Source organism: Pelodiscus sinensis, chromosome 12 (genome assembly GCF_049634645.1).
Source record: "Pelodiscus sinensis isolate JC-2024 chromosome 12, ASM4963464v1, whole genome shotgun sequence".
NCBI classification, from domain to species: Eukaryota; Metazoa; Chordata; order Testudines; family Trionychidae; genus Pelodiscus; species Pelodiscus sinensis.
In genome coordinates this window covers 45,335,792-45,348,798 of record NC_134722.1, presented here as the reverse complement: position 1 = coordinate 45,348,798, position 13,007 = coordinate 45,335,792, and the positions used below count along the sequence as shown (strand labels likewise).

Genomic DNA, 13,007 nt, shown 5'->3' with positions numbered 1-13,007 from the left:
CACAGGGAAAGGCCTTTATTCAACATGGTAACAAACTAGATACAGTCGTGCAACTGACCCTTCCCAGCCCCATCCGGCAGAGCGCGCCAGCAAGAGCTGGGGTCATTCAGATTCCCTCCCCTCCATGCATTGCCATCAAAATTACCACAGCCAGGTCTTGCGGGGGCCAGCTGGGCCTGTCACCGCCCTACAGAAGCCTCACCCCAAAACCAGCGACTGCTGGGCTAGGGGGGCGTGGCCGGGAGGCTGTTTCAATACACATCACAGCCCCATCTGTTCAGTGCTGGGAAGACTCCGCACAGAAGGAGCAGGGCCTGGCCCCAGGCAGCGCCAGGAACCCTGCAGTACATGGGGGAGACTTGGCTGCAACGGGAGGGGCTTGGGGAAAGGGGCAGGGCTCAGTTGATAGTCAGGACGTCGCTCTGGATCTCGTGACTCAGCTGGGTCTGCAGGTCGCTCAGTTTCTTCTTCAAGCCAGAGAGCGCAGACAGAACGATGGTCTCCGGCCGCAGGGAGCCGCAGGACTCCACGTTGTAATAAAACCTGCGGGCACGAGAGGAAACGGAGATTCTCTGCATCAGGGCCGTGTACCGGAGGGAGAGTCTCTGCAAAGTGTTTCCACCCTCTTACGTGTCGTGGCAGGGCGATCTCACTGGGAGTCAGAGCTGGCCCAGGCACACGCAAGCATACAGGCGCTCAGAGCGCTTTCCCTAGGAACGCCTGTGTCTGCGCACGGTCGCCACGCAGCTCGCTCACCCAGCGCCTGGCGCACCAGGGCTCACGTCTGCCTGGGACCACGGCGACTTTGGCCTCACAAATCGCTCCCTGTCATTTCAGCAGTGACAATGGGGATCGCAGCGTGTCGCCGGCCCTCTGCACTGATGGGTCCTACACACCTCGGCCTGGCCTGAGAAGGGTTAATGAGCCTCTGGGGGCTTAATCCGCCCCGTCAGCCGAGAGGAGGCTGGGACAGATCACAGACCCCGTGCGCTCGCTCCTGAGGGCCAGGCCAGGCCAGGGGAAAGCAGGCCTGGCGCAGGACTCCTGGGTTGATGTGGGTACCTGTGGCAGTTGTGTCTATTGTCCTGCCTGGGAGCAGCTCGGGGTCTGAGGCAGATCACTGTGGTTGGGGGATCGCGGCAGCGGATACTCCTCCTGTGCCTCGTCCCTCCCCACCCCCTCAGGAGAGGAGGCCACCCACAATGGTCCCGCCCAGCTGCAGCGTGGAAGGCCTCCTGAGAGAGACTCACCGGATCCCAGTGCTGATAGCTCACAGGCAGGCCTGCTGGCCGGGGGAGGGTGGCAAAGGGGACAACTGCCCTGGGGCTCCCAGGTGCTGATGTGCTCTTGGTGCAGCAGCAGCAGCCCAGCCCCTTTAAATACTCCATGGAGCACCACGTGGCGTGCTCCGGGCAGCCCGGCACGTCTGTCGGCCACGCTCTCTGGAGGGAGAGGTCAGCCAGTCCTGGCTGCTGTTTGGCTACTCCACCAACTGGCCCCAACCCAGGAAACAGCAGCTCCCAAGTCAGGCGACTTGTCTGCAAATCAATGAACCCCTCCCAAGGGCCAGACTGGATACGGAGGCACTGCCAGGTGACCTCTGGAAACGCCCCCTGCTCCTAACACTGCAGCAGCCAGCTGGCTTCTTACCGCTCTGGCTTTCCATTGGGGTCATACGGCGCCTGGGCCTCGTCTTCGTCAATTTCAGAGTATTCGCTCTTGGGCCTAGAATCAAGCACAGCAATTAAGGTCAGTGCGAGAACCTGCCACTGCATTTTGGGTGGCAGTTTGGCCCCCAAACCTGTACGCAAGTGGTCACATTCACATTCTGGAGTCTGGTTTGTCCTGCGGACCCCCAGGTTTAACCTCACTTCCAAACGACTTGCTTACAAAACCAGACAAATATACAAAGGTGTCCTAGCACAGTATTACCAAAAAACTGCTTCCTTGTATTTTTACCATCATTGGAAAACCAGTTGGAACACACACTGAGATGTAGGTGCACGGTGTCTCTCACAGAGCAGTATAAACACGTCACTGTAGGAAATTGTAGCTTGTACTGACTCTGCTAGAGGTTCTTCTGTAGCCTGTTTGTCAGACTGAGCAAATATCTAGATAAACGGATGAAGATCTCTGCTTACTCCCTGGGTTCACATCCCCCGGCTAAGAACCACTGCCGTGCGTCTTTCCCAACCTGGGGGACACGCCTGCCCGTAGAGAAGGCAGTGGTCCCTAGAAGCCATGCATTTGTGCGGCTGATCAGGATAGATTCAAACGCCGCCCAGCTGATTAGCAGAGTGCCCAGGGCTGGGTTTTAGTTCTGCTGGTGGTGCACATTCACACACGCCTTGAGGCACATAAAATGTATTCTGCACCTGGATGAAAAAGTCTAGAGGACATCTTGGCACAGGAGAGGACTCAAGAGAACAGGGAAAGGACCCAGCTCCTATTGCACTCAGGCGAAGTCTACACTGTGAAAAAACACCCTCCCAAGCTCAACAACTTACAGTGCTTTAGTGTCAGCGTGAACCAAGCTACGGTGGCAAAAGCCACACTCATGGCGCTGTTAGCTACTCCCCTTGCAGAGGTGGCTGACTAAAGCGCTCTCCCTCTGCTTGTGCCAGGGCCACACTTGCAGGTTAAAGCGCTGGCGTGGTTGCACACTCCACTGTTAAACGCAGACAGAATCTCAGCCTGCAAGTAAACTACCAAGTACCCGACAGCTGTTGCATTAAGAGCCACTCCTCTGTGGGAGCAGCTCACAAGCACAGGGCAGCTGCCTGCCAACCCACGTGCCTCTTGTCTGCTCTGCTGCCACTCAGCTGGGCCTTTGACTGGCACCAGTGGTTAGTCCTGCCCTGCAGGAGCACGCAGCCTTGGCTGGGTGTGTGGGGCATGAGGCTGTCAGGAAGGGGAGCCGGGGAGAGTGTCCATTCAGAAAAACAGAAGTACTAAGATAAAAGGGACAGGAAATGCGGAGACAGCAGCAGCTGTGCCAACACGAGGTTGGGTGGGAAGGGTGCCCACTGGCCAATCCACACCATGGGCAGCTCCAAAAAAATAACTGGGAAACACGACTCGGTAAATACAGACCTATTCTAGCATCGCGTGGGAGTCACTCTGCCTGGGGGAGAAGGCGTTTTCATTCCAATCCCCTTTTCAGTTGCTTACCAAATTCTCACACATTACATCGGGGACTCAAACTTGACCAGCTTTGGAAATGACGAGAAAGCAAGTTCCATCTCCAGGGCATCCCCGCTGTAAGTCGCAGCGATATACAACCGTTCCACACTAAATCATTGGTGCTTGTAGGAACAGACGTGTTCTAAGTCCTCCTATTCACCACTTTTAAGTCGTGCAAAAACCCTCCTCATTGCCCAACTGTGGGGAAAAAAATCCCCACTTTAAGTTGTTTCGCTATAAGTCCAAGTTTTTTGGAACGTATCTTGGACTTGTAGCGAGGACGGTCTGTAGCCTGCAGTGAATGCATGTGTTTGACTAAGAACACTCAGAACTGGTGACGCTAACGCTGTCAAATGGGGAGCACCCGGAGCAAATACTGTGGGAATCTCTTAGCGGTCGATGCTGCATTAAGCTCGAAACGACCACCTTTACTGAAGGAGCGGTACAGATTCTGTGGGAATCCTAACTGTAAGCAAACCCAAGACTCATGGTTTTAATTTCTCAGCCACAGTGCTGTATTAATGGAACATTTCCCCTTGGATGCAACCATTCATGCCACTCCACCGACACGATTCTCAAACCAGAACGTACCATTCTTCCGGCTTGGGGTAGACCGTGTGTCTCAGCGCATTGTCTGGGTCGTACTCAAAGGCTACTCCTGCCGTAGGGTTCCACTTGGCATGTTCCTTGCCAAACCCCTTCTTGGCATAGGCTCGCAACCGCAGCTCCTGGCCTTTCCGTAACTTGACAATGAGGATGTCTGGGAAGCACAAACACTGCGTCAATGGGCGTGGGAGCGCAGCTGCGGAGGAGAAGTCAGCGCTCGGCTGCAGGCTTGCATGTGAGTTATGAGTGATTGGGGAACTAGCAGTGCCCAGGGAAATCTCCTCAACTGGAACTTATTTACCGTCTTAGCAGGGTTCATTCGCTCCCTGCAACTCCCGCTTAGGGATGTTAAATTTAGAGTAATAGACTAATCCAATAGTCAATGTAATTTGCATGAACTAGTCAATCAGTTGATAAGGGCACCTCTGCCTTTGCAGTATAGCAATAGCTCCAGGGCTCAAGCAGTCCCCTGCTGGCCCCATGATTTCTGTGGTGTTTCAAAGTGGCAGCGCCACATGGAGCCCCAGCTCTGAGCCCCCAGCTGACCCCGGGCTTCATGTGGCACTGCCGCTTTGAAACGCCGTGGCGAGCGTAGGCTAGGAATCCCCAGGCTGCATGCAGCGTTTCAAAGCACCAGACTCAGGGCTCCATGTGGCGCTGCTGCTTTGAAACGCCGCGTACAGCTCAGGCCAGCTGCTGCTTTGAAACACGCCCTCTTCTGCCCCTATGCTTTCTGCCGCTTTCTGATCGAGGCAGCAAGAAGGGGTGGGGGAAGCGACTAATGTCTCGACTACCGGTAAGCATCTGTTTACTGGATAGTCGACTCGTTCACATCCCTGCTCCCACCAATGGAAAGTGGAAGTTGCATGCGTGGTCGAGGGCATGATTTGGCCCTTAGATCACAGCAGATGGGGAGAAGCTGTTTTTGGATCTTCGCTGTAATACAGAGAAGAGAAAATCTCCTTTACCCCCAGGCAAACACTAACCCAAAGTTGCAGTCAATGCTGGATTCACACCTGTCTCCTGGAACAAAAAGTTAACCCTGCAACACTGGCATTTCCATATTGCCACCACTGGCTGTCTGTGCCACATCTGTAACAGCACCAGGGTTAAATGACTAGTAACTAGGGGCAAGGAGCCCAAGAGAAAAATCGGCTTCTCTCTGCAGCTCCTCTGTACCGTGTCTCACTCACCATCCTGCTCCACATAGTCATTGGGGTCGTTGTCTCTGCTCCGGGACGTCACCTGCAAAGAGCAAGACACAGATGATGTCACTCGGAGACCAACCCCTGCTCCCCACTTCCAATCCTGGGTTACCCACTAAACTGTTGCAAACAGTGTCTGCAGCAAGGGAAAGGGAGGTTACCTGTTTGGCAAAACTTTCTAATGACGAAGATCGTTAAACCTGTGAATTGGCTTCCAAATAAGACTGTGAAATTCTGTTCATTGGAGCATTTTTCAGAATAGGTTGCACAAAAACCAATCTAAGCTTCCTCAGTCGTGCTGCAGCACAGGAGGAGGGATTAGAGGACTTCTCCTGGTCCCTTCCAGCCCAACACATCTATGATTACAAACACTGGCCATCTACTGAATTTTAGTGGATCAGTTCACGACCAAGGATGTGAATTTTTAACCGGTAAACCTTACTCAAGCCTGGCCAAAGCAGCCCCTGCCCGTGGCCAGTAGTGGGAGGAGGAGCGCGCTCCAGCCCCCCTGCTTGCCTGTTTAATTGGTTAACTGGTTAAACAGCATTTAACCTGCTAACTAATTAAACTGGATTTTACATCCCTATCCTGGACCACACCTAAGCTGGTGGTTTACAGTGAGGATACAGAGCCAAGTCTTTCCAATCAGTGTCCTCATATTATAAGATGACCAAGCGGGTCAGTTTGTGAGCCAAACGTGACCCCTGTGGTACCACAACATATCACAGAGAACATAAGAACGGCCAGACTGGGTCAGACCAAAGGTCCATTCAGCCCAGTATCCTGTCTGCTGACAATGGCCAATGCCAGATGCCCCAGAGGGAGAGAACACAACAGGTAATCCTCACGTGATCCCCCCGTCACCCACCTCCACAGAAACAGAGGCCGCAGACACCATCCCTACCCATCCTAGCTAATAGCCATTGATGGACCATGAATCTATCTCGCTCCTTTTCAAACCCTGTTAAAGTCGTAGTCGTCACCACATCCTCTGGCAAGGAGTTCCACAGGTTGACTGTGCACTGAGGGAAGAAAAACTTCCTTTTGTTTCTTTTAAACCTGCTGCCCATTTAAGAGCTGCTCTATCTAATATGGAGGTTCAGCCTGCAGGCGATAGATGCAGCATGCAGTGCCTCAACACAATCAAAATAGCATGGATGCTCAGAGAACAATTCAGCACGGTATTTTTGAAGAGGAAAACATCTGTAATCTACTCCATTTTGTGAAAACCGGGGCAGCCGTCACGCTCCTCAGCTGCGGCTAGGCAGCGCGGATTTAGTGGTATTTTAAAGACTAGCCCCCACCAAATCCCTCTGAGCGCCTTGGACTCTCTTAGCTTCCTTCTCAGGGGCCTGACGAGCCATGGGGCAATGATGCCTCATCTGAGGTACCGCTGCCACCTAGCACTGCGCAGGGCCAACAATCAAACCTGCAGGCAGCTGATTTCCTGCCAGGGTGTGGAAGGTTTTCAGACAGCCCTTCCAATGGAACCCAATGGTGAGATGGCCGAGGAAGAACTTGGCAGTGGCTGACCAGTATCTTATACTGACCGGTATAACCCGGGGGTTGTTGGAGATGAGATCCCGGGATGTCACGTGACGAGTCTGGTCTTCATTACACCGGACATCCAGGGTAAACTCCACAGAACACTCTGGACAGAACTCATCACATGTACAATCCTAGGGAGAGGGGTAAGAAACAGGCCCAGTCAACCAAAGCTCTGCCAATGATCCCATGTCAGATCCGACCATTCTACCGCCCTTCCCCCTGCCCTCTCAATGAGTGCTTGGCGTATCTCTTAACTCACCCTGGAATACTGCAGCTTATCCACAATGTCATCGCTGGTGAGTGGGATCAGGCCTGTGGGGACAGAACGGTTCGTTTGGGAAGGGGCAGACAGGACATTTAAGCGATACCAACCTCCAGCATCTCACCATCACAAAAGGTCCCATCAACAATTAGAGACTGAAAAAACCATCTGGGTCAGTGTAACAGCATGTGCCGGTGTAAGAGGGTAAAATACAGTCTGTAAGGTGGATGCACAGTTGGCTGAAATACTCCACGGAGCATAGTTAGTTGTGGTTTGATGTCAAACTAGGAAGATCTATTGGGGGGGGGGGGGGGGGAGGGTGTCCATCCGGTGTCCACCTGGGTCTGGTACTAATCAATATTTTCATGTATTGCTTCCACGGAGCAGAGAGCATCCTTCTAAAATCTGCTTGTTGCAAGCACTTTGGAAGAGAGGCTTACAATTCAGGAAGATCTTCATAAACTGGAGATTTGGGCTGAAGTCAACAAGAGGAACTCAGACTAGTGTAGCGCTCTGCACGCAGGAGGAAAAGAAATCTAACGGCCAAACATAAAATGAAGGCTCAGAGGCTGGCCAGTAGTACTACTGAAAAGGACCTGGGAATTATAGTACATCACAAATCAGCCAGCAGTGTGTTGTTGCTGCTGCGGCAAAAAAGTGACTGTCATACGGGGCTGTATTAACCAAGTGTCATATGTAAAACACGGGAGGTAACTGCGTCGCTCTGCAGCGACTGTGTCCAGTTCTGGGCCCCATGCTGGAAGAGAGTTGTGGACAAATTGGAGGGGGCCTGGAGGACAGCAACAATGCTGAAGAAAGGTTCTAGAAAACCTGACCTATGAGGAAAGGTTGAAAGAACTGGTCATGAGTAGTAGGGATGTAAAATCCCACCTAATTGGTTAACCAGTTAATATTTAACCTGTTAACTGATTAAAATGGGGGCAGGGTTAGGGTGCTCCCCTGCCATGCCTCCACCGATTAACGATTAAGGAGGAGGCTCAGCAGGTAACCATCCACATCCCTAACGATTAGTCAAGAGAAGACTGGAGGAAGGGGAAGGAAACTGACACAAATCTTCAAATGCATGAAGTTCAGTTAAGTCGGCAGCTCATAACTCCCCAGAATAGGGTAAGAGGTAATCTGCTTAGTCTGCAGCCAGGGAGATTTAGGTGAAATATTAACTTTCCTTCTAGTTAGGGCCCCTGTAATTCCAGGGTGGCTCCCTCCTGTACATTGTAGACATATGCAGGGGCCAGAATGATTTTCCTTCTTTCTTCAAGATGTTGGCTACTCACCCAATCTGTGCGCAATGAACTCGTCGTGCAGCACAGACGAGTTGGCATCTATTTGGACCCAGTCTATTGCTGTGAACAGAACAAAAACAAGTCATCAGAGCAGCAGAAAGACACCAAGTTCGTGGTGCACGTACCCCCATGATGACGCATTGTTTCACAGAGACTGAAAAGCGCGGATGGTCTTCGCTCCCATGCACTAAACCCAATGAAAGTGCCTAACCCAGGGGTCGGCAGGCAACCTATGGCACTTGTGCCATAAGTGGCACACAAGCCAATTTAGAGTGTAACACAGCAGGTGCTCAGCCCCCCCCACAATGCATACAGAGGTTGTGTGTCGGGTGGCCGCGGCTCTGGTGGCCCCAGCTGGGGCTAGAGTCAAAGGCCGCGTGTCGGGTGGCAGTAGCCCCTGCCAGGATGTGGGCTGATCCTGCCAGGCTGGAGCAATCCTGCCTGTGGTGCACCAGGCCCCACAGAGCTGGAGCAGCTGCTGAGTATAAGTAGTAAATATCACCCAGCAAGGGCGATGTTCACCATTCACATCCCGATTTGGAACAGGAGTCTCATAGTTGGGCTTTACTGTTTTATATTGGGGTGCGCGCGCGCTAAGCTGGCTTTTGTTTTTAAGCCACCCACCTGGGGGCCTTTTTGTAACTTTTACAAGATTTTAAGTATGAAGTGTTATTTTTTGTACTGTATAGGAGATATAGAATATTTTTATGATATTATTTTATAATTATTGTATGATTTTTTTATTGTTTTAGTTGCTGTATTATTGAGAAAGGGATTCAGGGGGGTTATTTTCGGTTTCTCTTTTTATCTTTACTTATTTTATGTTTAAAAAAAAAGGAACTGTGAAAGCATCACAGGAGAAGCCGGAGCCAGAGCGGAGCCCAGGGCAGGAGACCAAGCAGGATGCGAGGTGGAGAGGGCCCCTCCCAAGACAGGGGTGTGGCCCAGAGCAGGAGGGTTAAATCTCTGCACACCACTTAGGCTGCCGACCTCTGGACTAAACGTTCGAGGCACAGGTAGGTGAGCAGCCCCCCGCCCTCAGATATGAAGAGCACAGGGCAGCCTGGCACAGGTGAGACTAGCTGGGAGCGCAAGGAACAGTGCTAAGGGCAGCAGATGGAGGCTAAGGTCCTGCCTGCAGGCCACTTAGGCGAGTGAGTCCCAGCTCAAGTACCACGTGCGCTAAAAGCCACAGTGTGGCCACGGCAGCACAGCTGACAACGGTCTTAGTCCAAGCGAGCGGTTGGGACTGCACTCAGCTGGCTGAGCCACAGCCTCTGCCACGGCGTCCACGCTGCTATTTTCAGCGTGGTCACTCAAGCAGAGCTGCCCACCCGAGGGGGATCCTCCTCCTAACTGCTGTACAGATGTTCCCCTACGGGATTTTCTTCGTACACAGACAGCAAAAGCCAAAGTGAGGGGAAAATACCTATTATGGGAACTTCAGCTATAAACACTCTTCGGATGGAGTTTGCGACCCTGGAACAGAGGAGAAAAGGCAGCATTGAGACACTGAGACACACAAGCAGCGAACTTCCAAACGCTTTTAATCCCATGCAAGAGCGAGCGAGCCCTGAGCAGGTACCCTGAGCTCAGCTAACACAAGCTATACTCAAAGCAGAGCTTACTGCGAGGACAGGGAGTCTCTTCCTCTACTCTGATATCACAGCCACCATCATAGTATCTGAGGGTGTGTCTACACCAGGCCTGAGCGCCTTAAGATGCGAGGTTTCCTCTAACTAGACATGGCCAAAGTGCAACCTGCCATGCCCAATACCTGCTTCCAGGGTCGTCTTCATTCCCCAATCCGCTACAACTAGATTTGTTTGCTCCTGCTTTATTGATCGAGCAAACCTGCGCCTAATGCTACTGCCCTTCACGAATAGCTGGCAGCCTATGAACACAGCCCCGAGCCTGACCACTCATGATAAGCGGTTCAATTGTATGGTCTCCAGTGCCCCCACGACGAGCCACCCCGGGTTACCGTGACTGCTGAATTCTCACACCAGCCTAGACTGCACTTGGCAATTCTGTACCAGGCCTTGGGAGCATGTCGGACTCTAGTGGGGCAGGCTGAACATTGGCCGAAATTAAAAATGGAGAGTATTAAATGAAATATGAAAATGTCTGTTCCCTCGCTCTCACCATAGAGAGGCCATTTATTTTACCTTTCCCTGATATTGTCACCATAGCGATAATGAAAAATGCATCACAGATTTTTCTTTGTCTGGAGGGGGAAGATGCTAGAGGTTTTGGCAGCCAGGAAGGGATAGCTGGTGTTTTTGGCACTTCGGAAGGCATGGGAGGCCGTCTGGGTTTGCTGGATAAGCTAACTGTTTTTGCTAAAACAAATCAGCTAAACGTGGCTACACAACACCGTTTTCAAATTCTGAAAAGTGGGGTAACAGCCTCCCGAAATAAACGGGGCAGTTCACGCCTCTCAGAGTAGGATTTCAAACTCTGCGAATTAGCACAGACAGCAACAGCTTAGATTAGGGATGTTAAATTTAGTTTAATCAACTACTCGACTAGTCGATAAAGGAGGCAGCCACAGCGGGGTTCGCTCCCAACCCCTGGAGCGAACCCCGCTGTGGCGCTGCCTTTTAAATATATTCAGAGCTAGCAGGCTCTCAATACGTTTAAAAGGCTGGAGCGCAGTGGGAGGACCTGGCGTGAGCCGGCAATCAGCTGCCCCAGCTCACGTGGGTCCCCCCTGCTGCGCTTCTGATTTTTAAATGTATTTAGAAAGCAGAGGCGCAGCGTATGGGACCTGGGGCGAGCTGATTCCCAGTCCCCACTACGCCCCTGCCTCCCGCGGAAATGCTGCTAAGGGAAGCGGCTTTTAAGCTGGCTCCCCCCAGCACCGGTTCCCCCTCCTTGCTGCCTTTTGCTTACCAGATAGTCGGCTCGTTGCTTACATCCCTAGGTTGGATCACATTTGTGTCCCGTATTTAAGTGGCAGGGGCAACAGGTTTGTAGAAATGTTGGTGGTGTCCAGAATGCCTAAAGCCTGCACTCCCTCCCCTCTCCAAACTTGCCTAAGGGAGGGTGTGGGTGAGAAGAGGTGCAGGCTCTGGGCTGTCAGTCTGGGTGCAAGAGGGGGTGAGGGTGCTCTGGGAGCCAGTTCGGGGTAGGAGAGGGTCTGGGGTGCTGGCTCTGGGACGGAGTCTGTATCCTGTAAGGGTTCAGGACGGGTGCAGGCTCTGGGAGTGCAGGGGTGTGTGTGGGTGCAAGCTCTGAAGGGAGTTTGGGTTTTGAAGTGGGTTCAGGAGGAGGGGAGGGGGACGCAGTTCTTTCCTGGGGCACCCCCCTCTGAAGGCAGGGGTAGGAGTGGAGATTTCCATGTGCTGCTGCCCACAGACACGGCCCTGCAGATTCCATTGACTGCTGGGGAGCTTGGGGCAGTGCACGGAGTACCCTCACCTACGGGCTGCAGGGACGTGCCAGCACCCAGGCAGAGCAAGCAGGTAGGAAGCTGCTCCAGCCTCACAGCGTTGTGGGTGGTGGGGGCTTCCGGGCCCTTTAAATTGCCCTGGTGCAGCAGGCAGGGGGTCAGGGAACACTCCAGGGTGGAAGGTGGGGCTGGGCAAGAGACCTGGCCCCGAACTTCACTGGAGCAGGGCCCTTGGGCAAGGAATATTCCCGGAGCCCAGGCCCCTGTTAAGGGTCCTTCCCAAACCAGGAAGCTGCTGTATTTTTCAGACAGGAAACAGACTCTGGAGTACAACTCTGGGGCCAACGCGGCAATGGCAAAACGAGGAGCGCACGGAGCACGGAGCCCAGGATCCCGGGAAAGATGTGAAACATACTTGTGAACCAGCCCTTCGAGCCAGGGCAGAGCCCCTGGGCCAGGGCGGGATTAAGGGGAATTTCCGTGTCTCTCCCCAGGCAAGGAAATAAAACTAAAACACCAAGACCCCAAGTAGCAGGCCCAATCTATGGCCCTGCACGGAGGGGGGGGGGGGACTGCGGCCTGACACCCCCCCAGCGTGGGCGGCTTCCCCTTCTCCCCCCCCAGGCATCCTGCAGCCGATCGCCCGCCCCAGCATCACCCTACCACAGCACTTGGGGGGAGAGGACCAGGCCCCGGGGGGAGGGGAGGGGAGCGGGCACCATGCCCCGGGGGGGGGGGGCAGGGGAGGGGAGCGGGCACCATGCCCCGGGGGGGGGGGCAGGGGAGGGGAGCGGGCACCATGCCCCGGGGGGGGGGGGCAGGGGAGGGGAGCGGGCACCATGCCCCGGGGGGGGGGGGCAGGGGAGGGGAGCGGGCACCATGCCCCGGGGGGGGGGGCAGGGGAGGGGAGCGGGCACCATGCCCCGGGGGGGGGGGCAGGGGAGGGGAGCGGGCACCATGCCCCGGGGGGGGGGGGGCAGGGGAGGGGAGCGGGCACCATGCCCCGGGGGGGGGGGGGGCAGGGGAGGGGAGCGGGCACCATGCCCCGGGGGGGGGGCAGGGGAGGGGAGCGGGCACCATGCCCCGGGGGGGGGGGGCAGAACCTCAAGGCGCGGGGCAGCCCATTGCCAGGTCCTGGGGGGAGCGCCCAGAGCCCCTTTCAGCTCCGGGGCACGGGGCCGGGCCTCCTCCCCGGCTGCTCCATTAGGCGCGGGCCCCCCCCGCGACCTCCCCGCAGCCCCCCCCCGCTCACGCCAGGTCCGTGTTCTCGATGATGAACTTGACGTTCTCGTCCGTGAGCTCGGTGATGCGCACCGTGGGCTGGTTGGCGTACGGCATGGCGGGCCCGGGCCGCCTCAGCCCCGCCCCTCCTCACAGCCACCGCCCCGCCCCCTCGCCCCGCCCCGCCCCCTTCCCCGAGCGCCGCCTCGCCCCGCCCCGCCCCCTTCCCCGAGCGCCGCCTCGCCCCGCCCCGCCCCCTTCCCCGAGCGCCGCTTCGCCCCGCC

At 54.8% G+C, this 13,007-nt stretch overlaps 1 protein-coding gene across 1 annotated transcript; it reads right to left on the bottom strand.

Moving 5' to 3' along the window:
- Window positions 1-12,871, bottom strand: POLR2C (RNA polymerase II subunit C). Its single transcript, XM_075940424.1, has 9 exons — window positions 12,755-12,871; window positions 9,538-9,587; window positions 8,100-8,168; window positions 6,802-6,854; window positions 6,545-6,673; window positions 4,983-5,034; window positions 3,775-3,943; window positions 1,651-1,725; window positions 1-543 (listed from the first exon to the last, which is right to left on the bottom strand). The coding sequence occupies exons 1-9, from the start codon at window positions 12,838-12,840 to the stop codon at window positions 399-401; spliced, it is 828 nt and encodes a 275-aa protein (XP_075796539.1). The 5' UTR covers window positions 12,841-12,871; the 3' UTR covers window positions 1-398.
- Between the last annotated feature and the right edge of the window lie 136 nt (window positions 12,872-13,007).

Coding starts and splice junctions, on each gene's coding strand:
- POLR2C (XM_075940424.1), bottom strand. CDS start 12,840: ATGCCGTACGCCAACCAGCCCACGGTGCGCATCACCGAGCTCACGGAC. Junction 8,169..9,537: donor AGCTGAAGTTCCCATAATAG/GTATTTTCCCCT, acceptor TTCTGTTCACAG/CAATAGACTGGGTCCAAATA. Junction 3,944..4,982: donor TGACTATGTGGAGCAGGATG/GTGAGTGAGACA, acceptor TGTGCTTCCCAG/ACATCCTCATTGTCAAGTTA.